Source organism: Rhinatrema bivittatum, chromosome 2, assembly GCF_901001135.1.
Source record: "Rhinatrema bivittatum chromosome 2, aRhiBiv1.1, whole genome shotgun sequence".
Classification (NCBI taxonomy): domain Eukaryota; kingdom Metazoa; phylum Chordata; class Amphibia; order Gymnophiona; family Rhinatrematidae; genus Rhinatrema; species Rhinatrema bivittatum.
The window spans coordinates 596,730,290-596,744,607 of record NC_042616.1 but is presented as its reverse complement, the minus strand read 5'-3'; the positions used below and the strand labels follow the sequence as shown (position 1 = coordinate 596,744,607).

The 14,318-nt window shown below is 44.5% G+C and overlaps 1 protein-coding gene across 2 annotated transcripts in view; it reads right to left on the bottom strand.

Annotated features, from left to right (window-relative positions):
- MIB1 (mindbomb E3 ubiquitin protein ligase 1) overlaps positions 1–14,318 on the bottom strand; it is a 331,151-nt gene that overhangs the window by 128,498 nt on the left and 188,335 nt on the right. For both annotated transcript variants that reach the window (XM_029591112.1, XM_029591111.1), the window contains exon 12: positions 508–659. In XM_029591112.1, the coding sequence (XP_029446972.1) occupies positions 508–659 (152 nt within the window). The remainder of the gene's footprint in view (positions 1–507; positions 660–14,318) is intronic.

Below are 14,318 nucleotides of genomic sequence, written 5' to 3'. Positions count from 1 at the left end.
ATTGTGAAATAAAGCTAAAATGAAATGTAGATGTTAAAGTGAGCTCTATATTTAAGCCTTAACCTTTAGATCATTGTGTAGACCAAGTGCTGCACAATGATCTAAAATCATCTTCAATTACTAAACACTGTGGTATGACTCAGCTAGCTGTCAATCACAGCCATGCTGGCCCTATCTTGCAGTATCACACATTCCCTTTACCCTCTACCACACAACAGCCATGCAGTGTATTTAATGACATGCCAGCCTTTTAAAGAAGGATTTTTAGCTGGTTTTAGACAATCATTATACATTTCCCAGCTTCATAACTTATTTTCCAACCACCATGGATTTAGAAAGACCATTTCAACAATCAAAATACAAAAAACTAACTACAAATGTGTTATAAAAAAAACCTGCAGGGCAGATGGGTAAGTTAAAGAGCAATGCAATTTTTGGCTGGTCCTTAGTTTTATAATGTAATGTCATTCAACAATCTTAACAGGTTAAAACAAAAGTCAGCATTACCTGGGGTTTCCTCGTAGTGCAGCATGATGGAGAGCATTGAATCCGTTGTTATTTGTAATAGTAACATCTGCAGCAGCCTCTAACAGCACAGCTAGTATATCATCACGTTTTTTACTTATTGCATCATGTAGAGGAGTATCTCCTTCAGAATCCTGAAAAACAACCACCACAATAGTCTCTACTCATGAAAGAAAAAAAAAAAAAAAAAGACGAAGTACTGCAATTTTTACATAAATCACTCAAATCCAAGCATTACTACAATTCAAGGCAAAGTTTCCTCTCCACAGTCTCTATCATCTTCAAACTACAAATTCATCCCAGCTTGGTCAAACACTGGAGGAAAAGTTGTCTTTTCATTAGCAGCCAGCAAAGAATTGCCTTTAGACAACTGAAAGCAAACAGCAATCCAGAGCATGTGCAAACTTATAGGCAAGACGATGACATGAAGCAACCCATATACCAGTTATGTAAAGCAGGGTGAAATGTCTGTTCCTGGTAGGTTCAACATTGTTTCAAATTTTAAGATAATCTGTTTTGACTTGGGAGGGGCAATTTTCAAAAGCAATTTACCCAAGTAAAATGGTTGTCTAAAAATTGACCATTCAACCCACCTAAAATTATGTGAGTTTTTCCAAAATGCTCATGCTTTTACCTGCGCTAGACTGCATCTTCAAATCAAAGCACATACTTTTTCATTAAAATTATATTTGTACAAAAAGTACAGGGACTATGTACCTATGGCAATTTTCAAAGTGAAAGTATGCACATGATCCTTTGAGAACTGGAAATGTGAAAAATGAAAACAAAAGTGGTACACAAAAAAAAAAATAGAAAAATAAGATAAATATTTAAAGATGTGTGGTAAAATATTACAAATTTAATATCAAGAGCAGCACATTAAATTAAAAAATTAGCACAATGATGGATCCAATATATCAGACATGGCCACATTTCGACAATATATCTGCTTCAGAAGTGATTATATATTTGATCGTCCGCATTCTCACCTAGGTAAGAGAAGAGGCTGACCAATGGATCGATAGATTAGCTTAAAAATCACAAACCTAAAAACCCCAAGGCACCCTATGAGGCACCAGTAATGGTAAATCAAATATTCTTCCTTATTTACAAATAGGAACACAGAGCTCACAGTGGACAGTTTGCAGCACTGCACCATAGAAAGGTGGTTCTACCAAGTACTAGTCTGAAGGGTTTGAATATTTATGCAAGCAGCATGTTTCAGTTTTTAATTTTATTTTACAAAAAATGCAGAGAAATAATGAATTATGACTTTGAAAATGTACTTTAAGAGCATACTGGTTTGCAATAAAAATATTGTCTGGAACAATCTGTGTTAAAAGTGTCATTTCTAATCCACACAAATCTGCTGACTTAAGGGGGGGATCAAATACTTTTGCAAGCCACTATATAAAAAATTTCCAAACAAATCAGCAATGTTCTTCACTAATTTGCTCCATGTATTAGCTGTCCATAAGTGTTTTGTTACTAAGGTATTACAAAATGTAAAGCACTATAACCACAGAAGATCTAGCCCCAAAGTAATTTGAGAAAAAATAGAAGTTGAAGCTTCAAAAGGATATAAACTGAATATAGTAGGTCCAGAAAGAAGCTACTAAAAAGGTCACGGATCTCCATAATAAAGCATATGGGAACATACAGATCTAAACATTTACAGCGCCTTGTAAAAATCTTCAAACTTTTGTCAGTAGCCATGAGTTAAGAAAACTGTTTACTCCTGGGGGAATTCTGCACACAAAAACTGAAAATTCTGCAAACTTTATATTGGTCAAAATAATACAATTTACATGACAGTCTAAGTAATTACATTTTAAATTATTACAGAAAAAAGTTATTACTTAAAGCTGCAGAATTTTAAATATTTTGAGCAGAATTTCCCTAGAAACTCACTGTAAGAGTGTCCCTTCCACATACACACCCCCTCATACAGGCTCCCTCACTCTCTCGCACACACACATCCCCTCATACAGGGACCTCTCTCTTGCATTCACACCCATACATGCTCCCTTTCTCTTTCACATATACATCCTCACACAGGCTACCTATGTCTCTCTCTCCCGCAGCCTTTCACACAGGCTCTGTCTCACACATACACAATCCCTTCACCCAGGCTAGCACCCTCACGAGCTCCCAATCTTTCATACACTCCTTCACAAACTCCTCATATAGGCTTCCTCTCTGAAACCCACACTCAAGCATCCCCCACTCCCCCTCTTACCAACCAAGCTGTCTCTCCCCCTCCCCCACACCCCCTCTCCTCTCTCACACACACACATTCTCTCTCACCGGCTTCCCCCTCCCCTCATATAGGCTCCCTCTCTCTGAAGCCCACACCCACCCTCTACCTCCCATGCTCTCTCTCTCTCTCACCCTCCCTACCCCCCCCTTACCAACCATGCTCTCTGTCACCCTCCCCTCTCTGACACACATTCTCTCTCACACTGGTATGCCGTGGGACGCGCTCCGTTCGTGGCAAAGATGAAGGCCTGGCGCGCTGTTCGCGGCGAAAAGGGAATGCCTCGTGTGCTGTGAACAGCGCGCCAGGCCTTCATCTTCGCCGGAGCCCGGCACACGGGGCCTTCCCTTTTCGCTGCGAACGGCGCGCCAGGCCTTCATTCGTGGCATGCCGGGGTCTCCGCTGCTATTTTCTGCGCAGATGGGGAATTCTGTGCAAATTCTGCGTTCCGCAGAATTCCCCCAGGAGTAAATGTTGCAGACGGTCACTGGCAGTACTAAGAACTAGAGTGGTGTTTGGCTGAGACTGAGGAAAATGTTGACTGTCCAAGATTACTCAAACATGGCCTGTATGGGAGGATGGCAATAAGGAAGCCACGGCTGTGAATAAACCACATGACATGCCACATAGTGTTTGCAAAGGGGACACTGCATGCATGTGGAAGACAAGTTTTGTGGTCTGATGAGACCAAAGTGGAACTTTTTGATCTCAATGTTGAGCAATATGTCTGGCATAAAACAAACTCAGCACATCACCCTGGCAACCCCATCCCTTTAGTAAAGCATGGTCCGTAGCAGCATTATGTTGTGGGGCAGCTTTTCAGCAGAAGAGAGAGGAAGGCTTGTGAAGATCGAGGAAGACATGGTGAAACAAAGTACATGCAGATCTTGGAGGAAAATCTGTTCCAGTCTGCCACAGAAATGGGACTGGGGGGAGAGATTCACCTTTCAGCCAGACAATGATCTTAAGCACAAAGCAAAAACAATAGAATGGCTCAGCAAGAAGAAAGTGAATGTCCTTAAGTAGCCCAGTCAAAACACAGACCTGACTTCAATAGAAAATGTGTGGCAAGACTTGAAAACTGCAGTCTATCAAGGATCCCCAGCCAACTTGAAAGAGCTTGAGCTCTTCTGCCAAGAACGGGCAAAAACTGCACCATCCTATTGTGCAAGTTGGTGGGCACTTACCGTAAACCAGGAGTGCTGAAACCGGTCCTTCCCCCCCAGCCAATCAGGTTTTCAGGATATTCCTAATGATCATGCATGATGCATACAGAAGGTAGTGCATGCAAACAAATTTCATATATATCCATTAGAGATATCCTGAAAACCCAACTGGCTGGAGCCCCCAAGGACCAGTTTGAGCACCTCTTCCCTAAATGATTCATGGCTGTTATAATGCAAAAGGGGCTTCTACCAAGAGTCAAGGGATGTGAAGATGTATGCAGTCAAGACTTTTTTTTTCATTTTTAATAATTTTTTAAAACTTTTTCTATAATTTCATGATAAAAGCATAGAGTATGTTGTGCAGACCAGTGAAAACCTAATGTATTTTTATTTATATTTTTTAGACACAGAATGTGAAAATTTTGCAAGGCACTGTATACCTTGATGTAAAGAAGCGAAAAGGGAGATATGAGAGAAACATTTATATACCTTCAAAGAATAAATACACAGGATGTGTGCCTCCTTCAATGGAAAAGACACTTTTGAACAAGGGGTCATGGGAAGGGGTGAAAGGGGGGTAGATTCAGGAGTAATCTCAGGAAATATGTTTCTATAAAAAGGGTGGTGGACATCTAGAACAGACACTCTAAAGAAGTGGTGGATGCAAGGATAGTATAGGAATCTGAAACAACACTGGACAAAACAGAGGATCTCTGAGGGAGAAGGGACTATAAAGCAGAACAGGAGATACATAAGGGCAGACTGGATGGGCCATATGTTCTCTCTCTGCCATCTTGTCTTATATTCTGGAATGCTATGTGAATCCATAAATACTAGGGATGTGAATCGTTTTTTGACGATTTAAAATATCGTCAGATATATTTTAAATCGTCAAAAACCGTTAGGGCCACAATACAATACCAATTCCCCCGATTTATCGTCAAAAAATCGTAAATCAGGGGAAGGGGGAGGGCAGGAAAACCGGCACATTAAAACCCCCTAAAACCCACCCCCGACCCTTTAAATTAAATCCCCCACCCCCCCCCAAATGCCTTAAATTACCCTGGGGTCCAGCGGCGGTCCGTAGCTAAATCGGGGGAAGGGGGAGGGCAGGAAAACCGGCACACTAAAACCCCCTAAAACCCACCCCCGACCCTTTAAATTAAATCCCCCACCCTCCCGAACCCCCCCAAATGCCTTAAATTACCCTGGGGTAGAGCGGCGGTCCGAAACGGCCTCCTGCTATTGAATCGCATCGTCTTCAGCCGGCGCCATTTTGCAAAATGGCCGCCGCAAAATGGCGGCGGCCATAGACCAACACGATTCGACTGCTGGAGGTCGTTCCGGACCCCCGCTGGACTTTTGGCAAGTCTTGTGGGGGTCAGGAGGCCCCCCCAAGCTGGCCAAAAGTTCCTGGGAGTCCAGCGGGGGTCCGTGAGCGATTTCCTGCCGCGAATCGTTTTCCGTATGGCGCCGGCAGATCGACTGCAGGAGGTCGTTCAGCGGGGGTCAGGAACCCTCGCTGAACGACCTCCTGCAGTCGATCTCCTGCCGGCGTCATTTTCCATACGGAAAATGGCGCCGGCCATACGCGTATGGCCGGCGCCATTATCCGTACGGAAAACGATTCGCGGCAGGAAATCGCTCACGGACCTCCGCTGGACTCCCAGGAACTTTTGGCAAGCTTGGGGGGGCCTCCTGACCCCCACAAGACTTGCCAAAAGTCCAGCGGGGGTCCGGAACGACCTCCAGCAGTCGAATCGTGTTGGTCTATGGCCGCCGCCATTTTGCGGCGGCCATTTTGCAAAATGGCGCCAGCTGAAGACGACGCGATTCAATAGCAGGAGGCCGTTTCGGACCGCCGCTCTACCCCAGGGTAATTTAAGGTATTTGGGGGGGGGGGGGGGAATTTAATTTAAAGGGTCGGGGGTGGGTTTTAGGGGGTTTTAGTGTGCCGGTTTTCCTGCCCTCCCCCCCTTCCCCCGATTTAGCTACGGACCGCCGCTGGACCCCAGGGTAATTTAAAGCATTTGGGGGGGGGTTCGGGAGGGTGGGGGATTTAGTGTGCCGGCTCACGATTTTTACGATTTTCACGATACTTTACACACCCAAACGGCAACAATATGATTCCCTCCCCCTCCTAGCCGAAATCGATCGTTAAGACGATCGAGAACACGATTCACATCTCTAATAAATACCCATGTTGGACTCCTTTTAGCCCCCACTGACCGATCCAGAGGGGGCACTCTCAGAGCCCAGAAAGCCTAAAAAGTCTGAGCAGACACTGGAGCTCCCGCACTGCCACCATCGTGTGAGCCTCTTCAGTCCCTTACCTAGCTAAGCATCAACTCCAGGTTTAACTTTTTGCAGATAATACCAAAATCTGCAACACTGTAGATACTCTGAAAGGTGTGTAAAACATGGAGGGATTTAGTGAAGCATGAGGAATGGTCTTCAGTGGTCCTTGAATGCAGCCAACAGTTCTAGTTTTCAAAATATCCATAATGAATATGCATAAAATATCTGCATGCACTGCCTACATAGAAACATAGAAACATAGAAATGACGGCAGAAGAAGACCAAACGGCCCATCCAGTCTGCCCAGCAAGCTTCACACATTTTTTCTCTCATACTTATCTGTTTCTTTTAGCTCTTGGTTCTATTTCCCTTCCTCCCCCACCATTAATGTAGAGAGCAGTGATGAAGCTGCATCCAAGTGAAATATCTAGCTTGATTAGTTAGGGGGTAGTAGGGGTAGTAACCGCCGCAATAAGCAAGCTACACCCATGCTTATTTGTTTTAACCCAGACTATGTTATACAGCCCTTATTGGTTGTTTTTCTTCTCCCCTGCCGTTGAAGCAGAGAGCTATGCTGGATATGCATCTAAAGTGAAGTATCAGGCACATTTGGTTTGGGGTAGTAACCGCCGTAACAAGCCAGCTACTCCCCGCTTTGTGAGTGTGAATCCTTTTTTCTTCTCCCCTGCCGTTGAAGCTATGCTGGGTATGCATGAAGTATCAGTTTTTCTTCTCCCCTGCCGTTGGAGCAGAGAGCTATGCTGGATGTGCATCGAAAGTGAAGTATCAGGCACATTTGGTTTGGGGTAGTAACCGCCGAAACAAGCCAGCTACTCCCGGCTTTGTGAGTGCAAATCCTTTTTTCCACATTTCCTCTTGCTGTTGAAGCTTAGAGTGATGTTGGAGTCACAGTAACCATGTGTATGTTTATTGAATAAGGGTATTGTGTCCAGGCAGTAGCCATCATTCTGGCGAGTCACCCACTCTTCATTGGCGGCCTCTTGACTTTATGGATCCACAGTGTTTATCCCACGCCCCTTTGAAGTCCTTCACAGTTCTGGTCTTCACCACTTCCTCCGGAAGGGCATTCCAGGCATCCACCACCCTCTCCGTGAAGAAATACTTCCTGACATTGGTTCTGAATCTTCCTCCCTGGAGCTTCAAATCGTGACCCCTGGTTCTGCTGATTTTTTTCTTATGGTAAAGGTTTGTTGTTGCCTTTGGATCATTAAAACCTTTCAAGTATCTGAAAGTCTGTATCATATCTCCTCTGCTCCTCCTTTCCTCCAGGGTGTACATATTTAGATTCTTCAATCTCTCCTCGTACGTCATCCGATGAAGATCCTCCACCTTCCTGGTCGCCCTTCTCTGTACCGCTTCCATCTTGTCTTTGTCTTTTTGTAGATACGGTCTCCAGAACTGAACACAGTACTCCAGGTGAGGCCTCACCAAGGACCTGTACAAGGGAATAATCACTTCCCTTTTCTTACTCGATATTCCTCTCTCTATGCAGCCCAGCATTCTTCTGGCTTTTGCTATCGCCTTGTCGCATTGTTTCGCAGACTTCATATCATTAGACACTATCACCCCAAGGTCCCTCTCCTGCTCCGTGCACATCAGCCTTTCCCCCCCCATCGAATACAGTTCATTCGGATTTCCACTCCCCATATGCATGACTTTGCACTTCTTGGCATTGAATCTCAGCTGCCATATCTTCGACCACTCTTCCAGTTTCCTTAGATCCCGTCTCATTCTCTCCACTCCTTCCGGCGTGTCCACTCTGTTGCAGATCTTAGTGTCATCCGCAAAAAGACAAACCTTACCTTCTATCCCGTCCGCAATGTCGCTCACAAAGATATTGAACAGGACCGGTCCCAACACCGATCCTTGCGGTACACCACTTAAAACCGCTCTCTCTTCAGAGAAGGTTCCATTTACCATCACACATTGTCTTCTGTCCGTCAACCAATTTGCAATCCAGGTCACCACCTCGGCACTCACTCCCAAGCTTCTCGTTTTATTGACCAGTCTCCTGTGCGGAACCGTATCAAAAGCTTTGCTGAAATCTAAGTATATGATATCGAGTGCTCTTCCTCGATCCAATTCCTTGGTTACCCAGTCAAAAAAGTCAATCAGATTTGTTTGACAGGATCTTCCCCTGGTGAATCCATGTTGCCTCTGGTCCATCAATTCTCCAGACTGTAGATAGTTCACTATTCTCTCTTTCAGCAGTGACTCCATTACTTTTCCCACCACCGAAGTGAGGCTAACCGGTCTGTAGTTGCCAGCCTCCTCCCTGTTCCCACTCTTGTGAAGCGGGACCACCACCGCTCTTCTCCAATCACTCGGCACCACTCCCGTTTCAAGGGATCTATTGAACAGGTCACACAGCGGACCCGCCAGAACATCTCTGAGCTCCCTCAATATCCTTGGATGAATCCCATCAGGCCCCATGGCTTTGTCCACTTTCAGGTTCTTTAGCTCTTCCCACACATTTTCTACTGTAAAAGGATTTTCATCTATTCCATTTCCTTCCAGTTTCTTGTTGTGTAGAGATGGTCCTTCTCCAGGGTCTTCTTTAGTGAACACAGAGCTGAAGTATTCGTTTAATATTTCTGCCATTTCTTCGTCTCTCTCCACACATTGATCATTATCACCTTTCAATTTCACTATACCACTTTGGACCTTTCTCTTTTCGCTGATATATCTGAAAAATGTTTTGTTACCATTTTTTATCTCCTTGGCAATCCTCTCTTCCGCTTGACTTTTTGCCAACTTGATTAATTTCTTTGTCTCCCTCAGTTGAATCAAATATTCTTCTTTGTGTTCCTCCCTTTGGGATCTTTTATATTTCTTGAATGCTGTTCTTTTAGCTTTAATTTTGTCAGCCACCTCCTTTGAGAACCAGATAGGTTTCAATTTTCTTTTGCTTTTCTTTACATTTCTAACATATAGAGTAGTTGCCTTGGTGATTGCTCGTTTTAGATTGGTCCACTGCTGCTCCACATCTCTCTCGTTCTCCCATCCTTTTAGTTCTTCCTCCAGGTACTTACCCATTTCCTCAAAGTCCGTGTTTTTGAACTGTAAAACTCGGGTCTTTGTGGTTCTTTTCCCTATTCTTTTAGTGATATTAAACCATACCGTTTGATGATCACTGGTGCTGAGGTGGGTGCCCACCTGGACATCGGAGACATTATCTCCATTAGTGAGCACTAAGTCGAGTATAGTTCCTTCTCTCGTGGGTTCCAACACCATTTGTTTGAACAAAGATACTTGCATGGCATCCACTATCGCTCTACTATTTTTAGTTTCTGCAGATGGGATTTTCCAGTCTACATCTGGCATATTAAAGTCACCCACGATCACCACTTCTCCCTTCTTACCTATCTTATGGATGTCTTCAACCAGATCTCTGTCCAGCTCTTCCTTTTGGTTTGGAGGCCTGTAAACCACTCCAATATAAATGGATGCTCCGTCATCTTTTTTTAGGTCGACCCATATTGCTTCTTCCTTGCCCCAACTTCCTTGCAGCTCAGATGCTTGGATGTTGTTTCTGATATAAAGAGCCACACCTCCCCCTTTTCTATCCTCTCTGTCCTTCCTTAACAAGTTATAGCCTGGTATTGTTGTATCCCAATCATGAGATTCTGTGAACCATGTCTCTGTGATAGCAACAATGTCCAATTCTGCCTCAGCCATTAGGGCCTGCAGATCTGGGATTTTATTTCCCAAACTATGAGCATTTGTGGTCATAGCCTTCCAGGTACTCTCTTTAAGGTTATTGCTTTTCCTGGACTCCTTATGAGATTTTATTTGAGATTTGTTATTCACTTCACTCTTTCCTTTTGCAGTTGTGCCACTGTTGACAGAGTTATCCATCTCAATTAGATTTTTCTTTTGGTTATGGATCTTGAAATTCTGCATGCATTGTGTTTGTTTTCTCTTTTCTGGTAACACTTCAATGTTTTTCTCAAGAACTTCTTCAGTTTCTAATATAGAGAAGGCTTTTTGTTCTTTTTGCATTTGGTACATTGTGTGTCTCCTCATTACAGGTCTAATTCTACCAGAGCCCACTGTATTCCTGGATTTTAAATAATTTCTTAATGACCTGTTTGAGTGGGAGGGTGTACCTGTTGGCTGTCCATCTGTCAAGAATGGTTGACTGTGGGTCCTACCTGAGCCTAATGAATCTCTTTTTCTTGACTTCTGGTTTCTCTGTGATGTTGGGGAATTATTTTCTGAGTAATGCAATGTGGGTGTAATTCTTGTAATTGAAGCTAATTGAGCTTTAACCTCATTCAGCTCCTTTTTCAAGGAAGATAGTTGTGCACAAATTGGGCAAGCTCTAAGTTTCCAGATGCTTTCCCTCAGAATAAAGGCTCCACAGCATTTACATTGGATAATCCTCATTTTGGTAAGTTTTGACATTTGATGAATAGCAATTATGGAAATACTAATTTACCTTGTTGCCATTTATGAATCTAGGCAGGTTATATAAGAAACACAAACCTAGGGGTGGGTGGGTAGGGTGGGAGGGTGTTAACAGGTAAAGCAGACTAACAGCCCTCCCAAATATCTATTTCAGTTGTGCTTTTTTTTTTTTTTTTTTTTTAAAAGACAGTGCACAAGTTTTGGCAGATATAATGCCCTACTTCTAAGCACAGATAACAACAGATAACAACCAAAATGGACTTAACTTTAGCAGGAAAGGTTCTGGTTCGTTTGAGATCCCAGCTCCAAAGTGAATTCAGTTCCCAATGCACGTGAGGCTCTGGCAACTTAATCCAATTACTGCCCCGCCTTACAAACCCAGGCTGAAGAGGAAGGGGCTGCTTTTGAACTAATGGCTGAAACAGGTAAAGCAGACTAACAGCCCTCCCAAATATCTATTTCAGTTGTGCTTTTTTTTTTTTTTTTTTAAAGACAGTGCACAAGTTTTGGCAGATATAATGCCCTACTTCTAAGCACAGATAACAACAGATAACAACCAAAATGGACTTAACTTTAGCAGGAAAGGTTCTGGTTCGTTTGAGATCCCAGCTCCAAAGTGAATTCAGTTCCCAATGCACGTGAGGCTCTGGCAACTTAATCCAATTACTGCCCCGCCTTACAAACCCAGGCTGAAGAGGAAGGGGCTGCTTTTGAACTAATGGCTGAAACAGGTAAAGCAGACTAACAGCCCTCCCAAATATCTATTTCAGTTGTGCTTTTTTTTTTTTTTTTTTTTTAAAGACAGTGCACAAGTTTTGGCAGATATAATGCCCTACTTCTAAGCACAGATAACAACAGATAACAACCAAAATGGACTTAACTTTAGCAGGAAAGGTTCTGGTTCGTTTGAGATCCCAGCTCCAAAGTGAATTCAGTTCCCAATGCACGTGAGGCTCTGGCAACTTAATCCAATTACTGCCCCTTCCTTACAAACCCAGGCTGAAGAGGAAGGTGCTGCTTTTGAACTAATGGCTGAAACAGGTAAAGCAGACTAACAGCCCTCCCAAATATCTATTTCAGTTGTGCTTTTTTTTTTTTTTTTAAAAGACAAATACATCTCATGCATATTCAGTGTGGGTATCTTGAAAACCAAACCAGTTTGTGGCACCTTGAGGACTGGAGTTGCCTACCCCTGCCCTAGAGTCTAGCAGCTAAGTCTTAATGCTATAAAATGCAGGTTCAATGCATTTGGGGTGCAAAACTCAAGGAAATAGTACAGTTTGGGGGTGAAATTCCTGTCCAAATAAAAACACTCAGTTACACAGCTCCACAGGAAATCTAACCCTATCAGTCAATGGTACCAGAACTTTTGCAATTGCTTCCTCTGAAAACTAACAGGTTCACCAGTCAAATGAGTGGGACTCTAGTCAAGGGTTATCCTCAACAAAAAACAAAAGGGAACACCAGGAATTCCATTTAACAAAGAAAAGCAATGGAGCACTGGAGAAATTACTTAACTGATAATTTCGTTTTCCTTAGTGTAAACAGATGGACTCAGACGAGTGGGTATTGTGCTCTTCTGCTAGCAGATGGGAGACAGAGTCAGATTTCAAAACTGACGTCACTCTAGCTAAACCCCTGTAGTAACCTCAGCTCTTCAGTATTCTCTTTGAAAAGCCATTGTGGATATATCTTTGCTTAAATAAATTGATTCAACTTGATTAAAACTTGACTGAACTAGTTCAACTAATTTCCAAACTGGAGACCGCCAGTGCACTCAACCAATTAACGCTGACACCGGACAAACTGTGGGTGTCTTGAACTAGGGGTAGGCCACGGCTTACCCGTATTTGCTTAGTCTCGAGGTTCACTAACAGAGGGTCTCCTTTTCGGGGGCAGCCGTGGGCAGGATGCTGAGTCCATCTGTTTACACTAAGAAAAATGAAATTATCAGGTAAGTAATTTCTCCATTCCTAGCGTGTAGCCAGATGGACTCAGGACCAGTGGGATGTACAAAAGCTACTCCCGGACAGGGCGGGAGGCTGCCCATGGCCCACTTAGTACTGCCCTTGTGAAGGCTGTGTCTTCTCGGGCTTGAACATCCAGGCGGTAGAACCTGGAGAAGATGTGTATGGAGGACCACGTTGCCGGCCGACAGATCTCGGTGATCTCGGCGGGCGACAGCAACTTCGTTTCTGCCCAAGAAACTGCCTGTGCCCTCATAGAATGAGCCTTAACCTGTAGTGGTGAGGACTTTCTTGCCTCTAAGTAGGCTGTCTTGATTAATTTCTTGGTCCAGAGGGCTATGGTCACCTGCGAGGCTGCTTCTCCTTCATTTCTTCCCGCTGTGAAAAATGAACAAGTGATCCGTTTGCCGCACCGGTTCCGATCTTTCCAGGTACCGAACTAGGAGTCTTCTGACATTTAGATGGCGAAAAAGGCATGAGTCTTCCGAGTCCTTATATGTTCATCCGGAGATAGTAGTGAAATGGTTTGGTTCAAGTGAAACTCTGAAACCACTTTTGGTAGGAAGGAGGGGACGGTGCGCAGCTGTATGGTTTCCGGCGTGAACCTAAGGAACGGTTTCAGACAGGATAGTGCCTGTAGTTCGGAGATGCGACAAGCTGAACATATTGCCATGAGGAATACAGTCTTCAATGTTAAGAGGTGTAGTGACAGACCACGTGTTGGTCTGAAGGAAGCCCCAGCTAGGAAGTCTAAAACTAGATTGAGATTCTACAGAAGCACTTTAGGGGTGGCTGGAGTTGTTTAACCCCTTTCAGGAAGCGGGACAAATCCGGGTGGGCTGATAGCCGGATACCGTCCACTTCGGCTCTGAAGCAGGAGAGTGCAGCTACTTGGACCTTGAGGGAGTTGAGTGACAACCCCTTCTTCATACCATCCTGTAGGAACTCCAGAATCATGGGAATCTTAACTGTCCGCGGGAATATCCTGTGGCCCTCGCACCAGGCTTCGAATACTCTCCAGATCCGTATGTATGACAGGGATGTGGAGAACTTGCGCGCTCGGAGCAGGGTGTCAATCACAGCCTTTGAGTAACCGCACTTCTTCAGGCGAGTCCTCTAAAGGGCCAGACCATAAGAGAGAATCGAGATGGATCTTCGTGGCAAATCGGGCCCTGATGGAGAAGGTCCCTGTGTGGAGGTAGGCACAGAGGGTTCCCCGCAAGGAGTCTTTGCATATCGGCGTACCATGGTAGTCTTGGCCAATCTGGGGCCACTAATAGAGCTAATCCTCTGTGATGTTCTATCTTGCGGATGACCTTGCCCAGTAGCAGCCATGGGGGGGAAGGCAACCAGTAAGTCTTCCTCTGGCCAAGTCTGGACGAGGGCGTCTATCCCTTGGGAGTGTGATTCTTGTCTGCAGCTGAAGAACCTGGGGACTTGGGCACTGAGACGGGAGGCCAGTAGATCCATGGCTGGGAGGCCCCAGCAATTTACTATCAGTTGGAAGGCTGTGGTTGACAGCGTCCATTCTCCTGGGTCCAGGCTCTCTCTGCTGAGGAAGTCTGCTGAGACATTGTCTTTTACTGCGATATGGGAGGCCAAGATCCCTTGTGGGTTTATCTCCGCCCAGGCCATGAGAGGGTCTATCTCCAGAGGCACCTGCTGGCTCCTGGT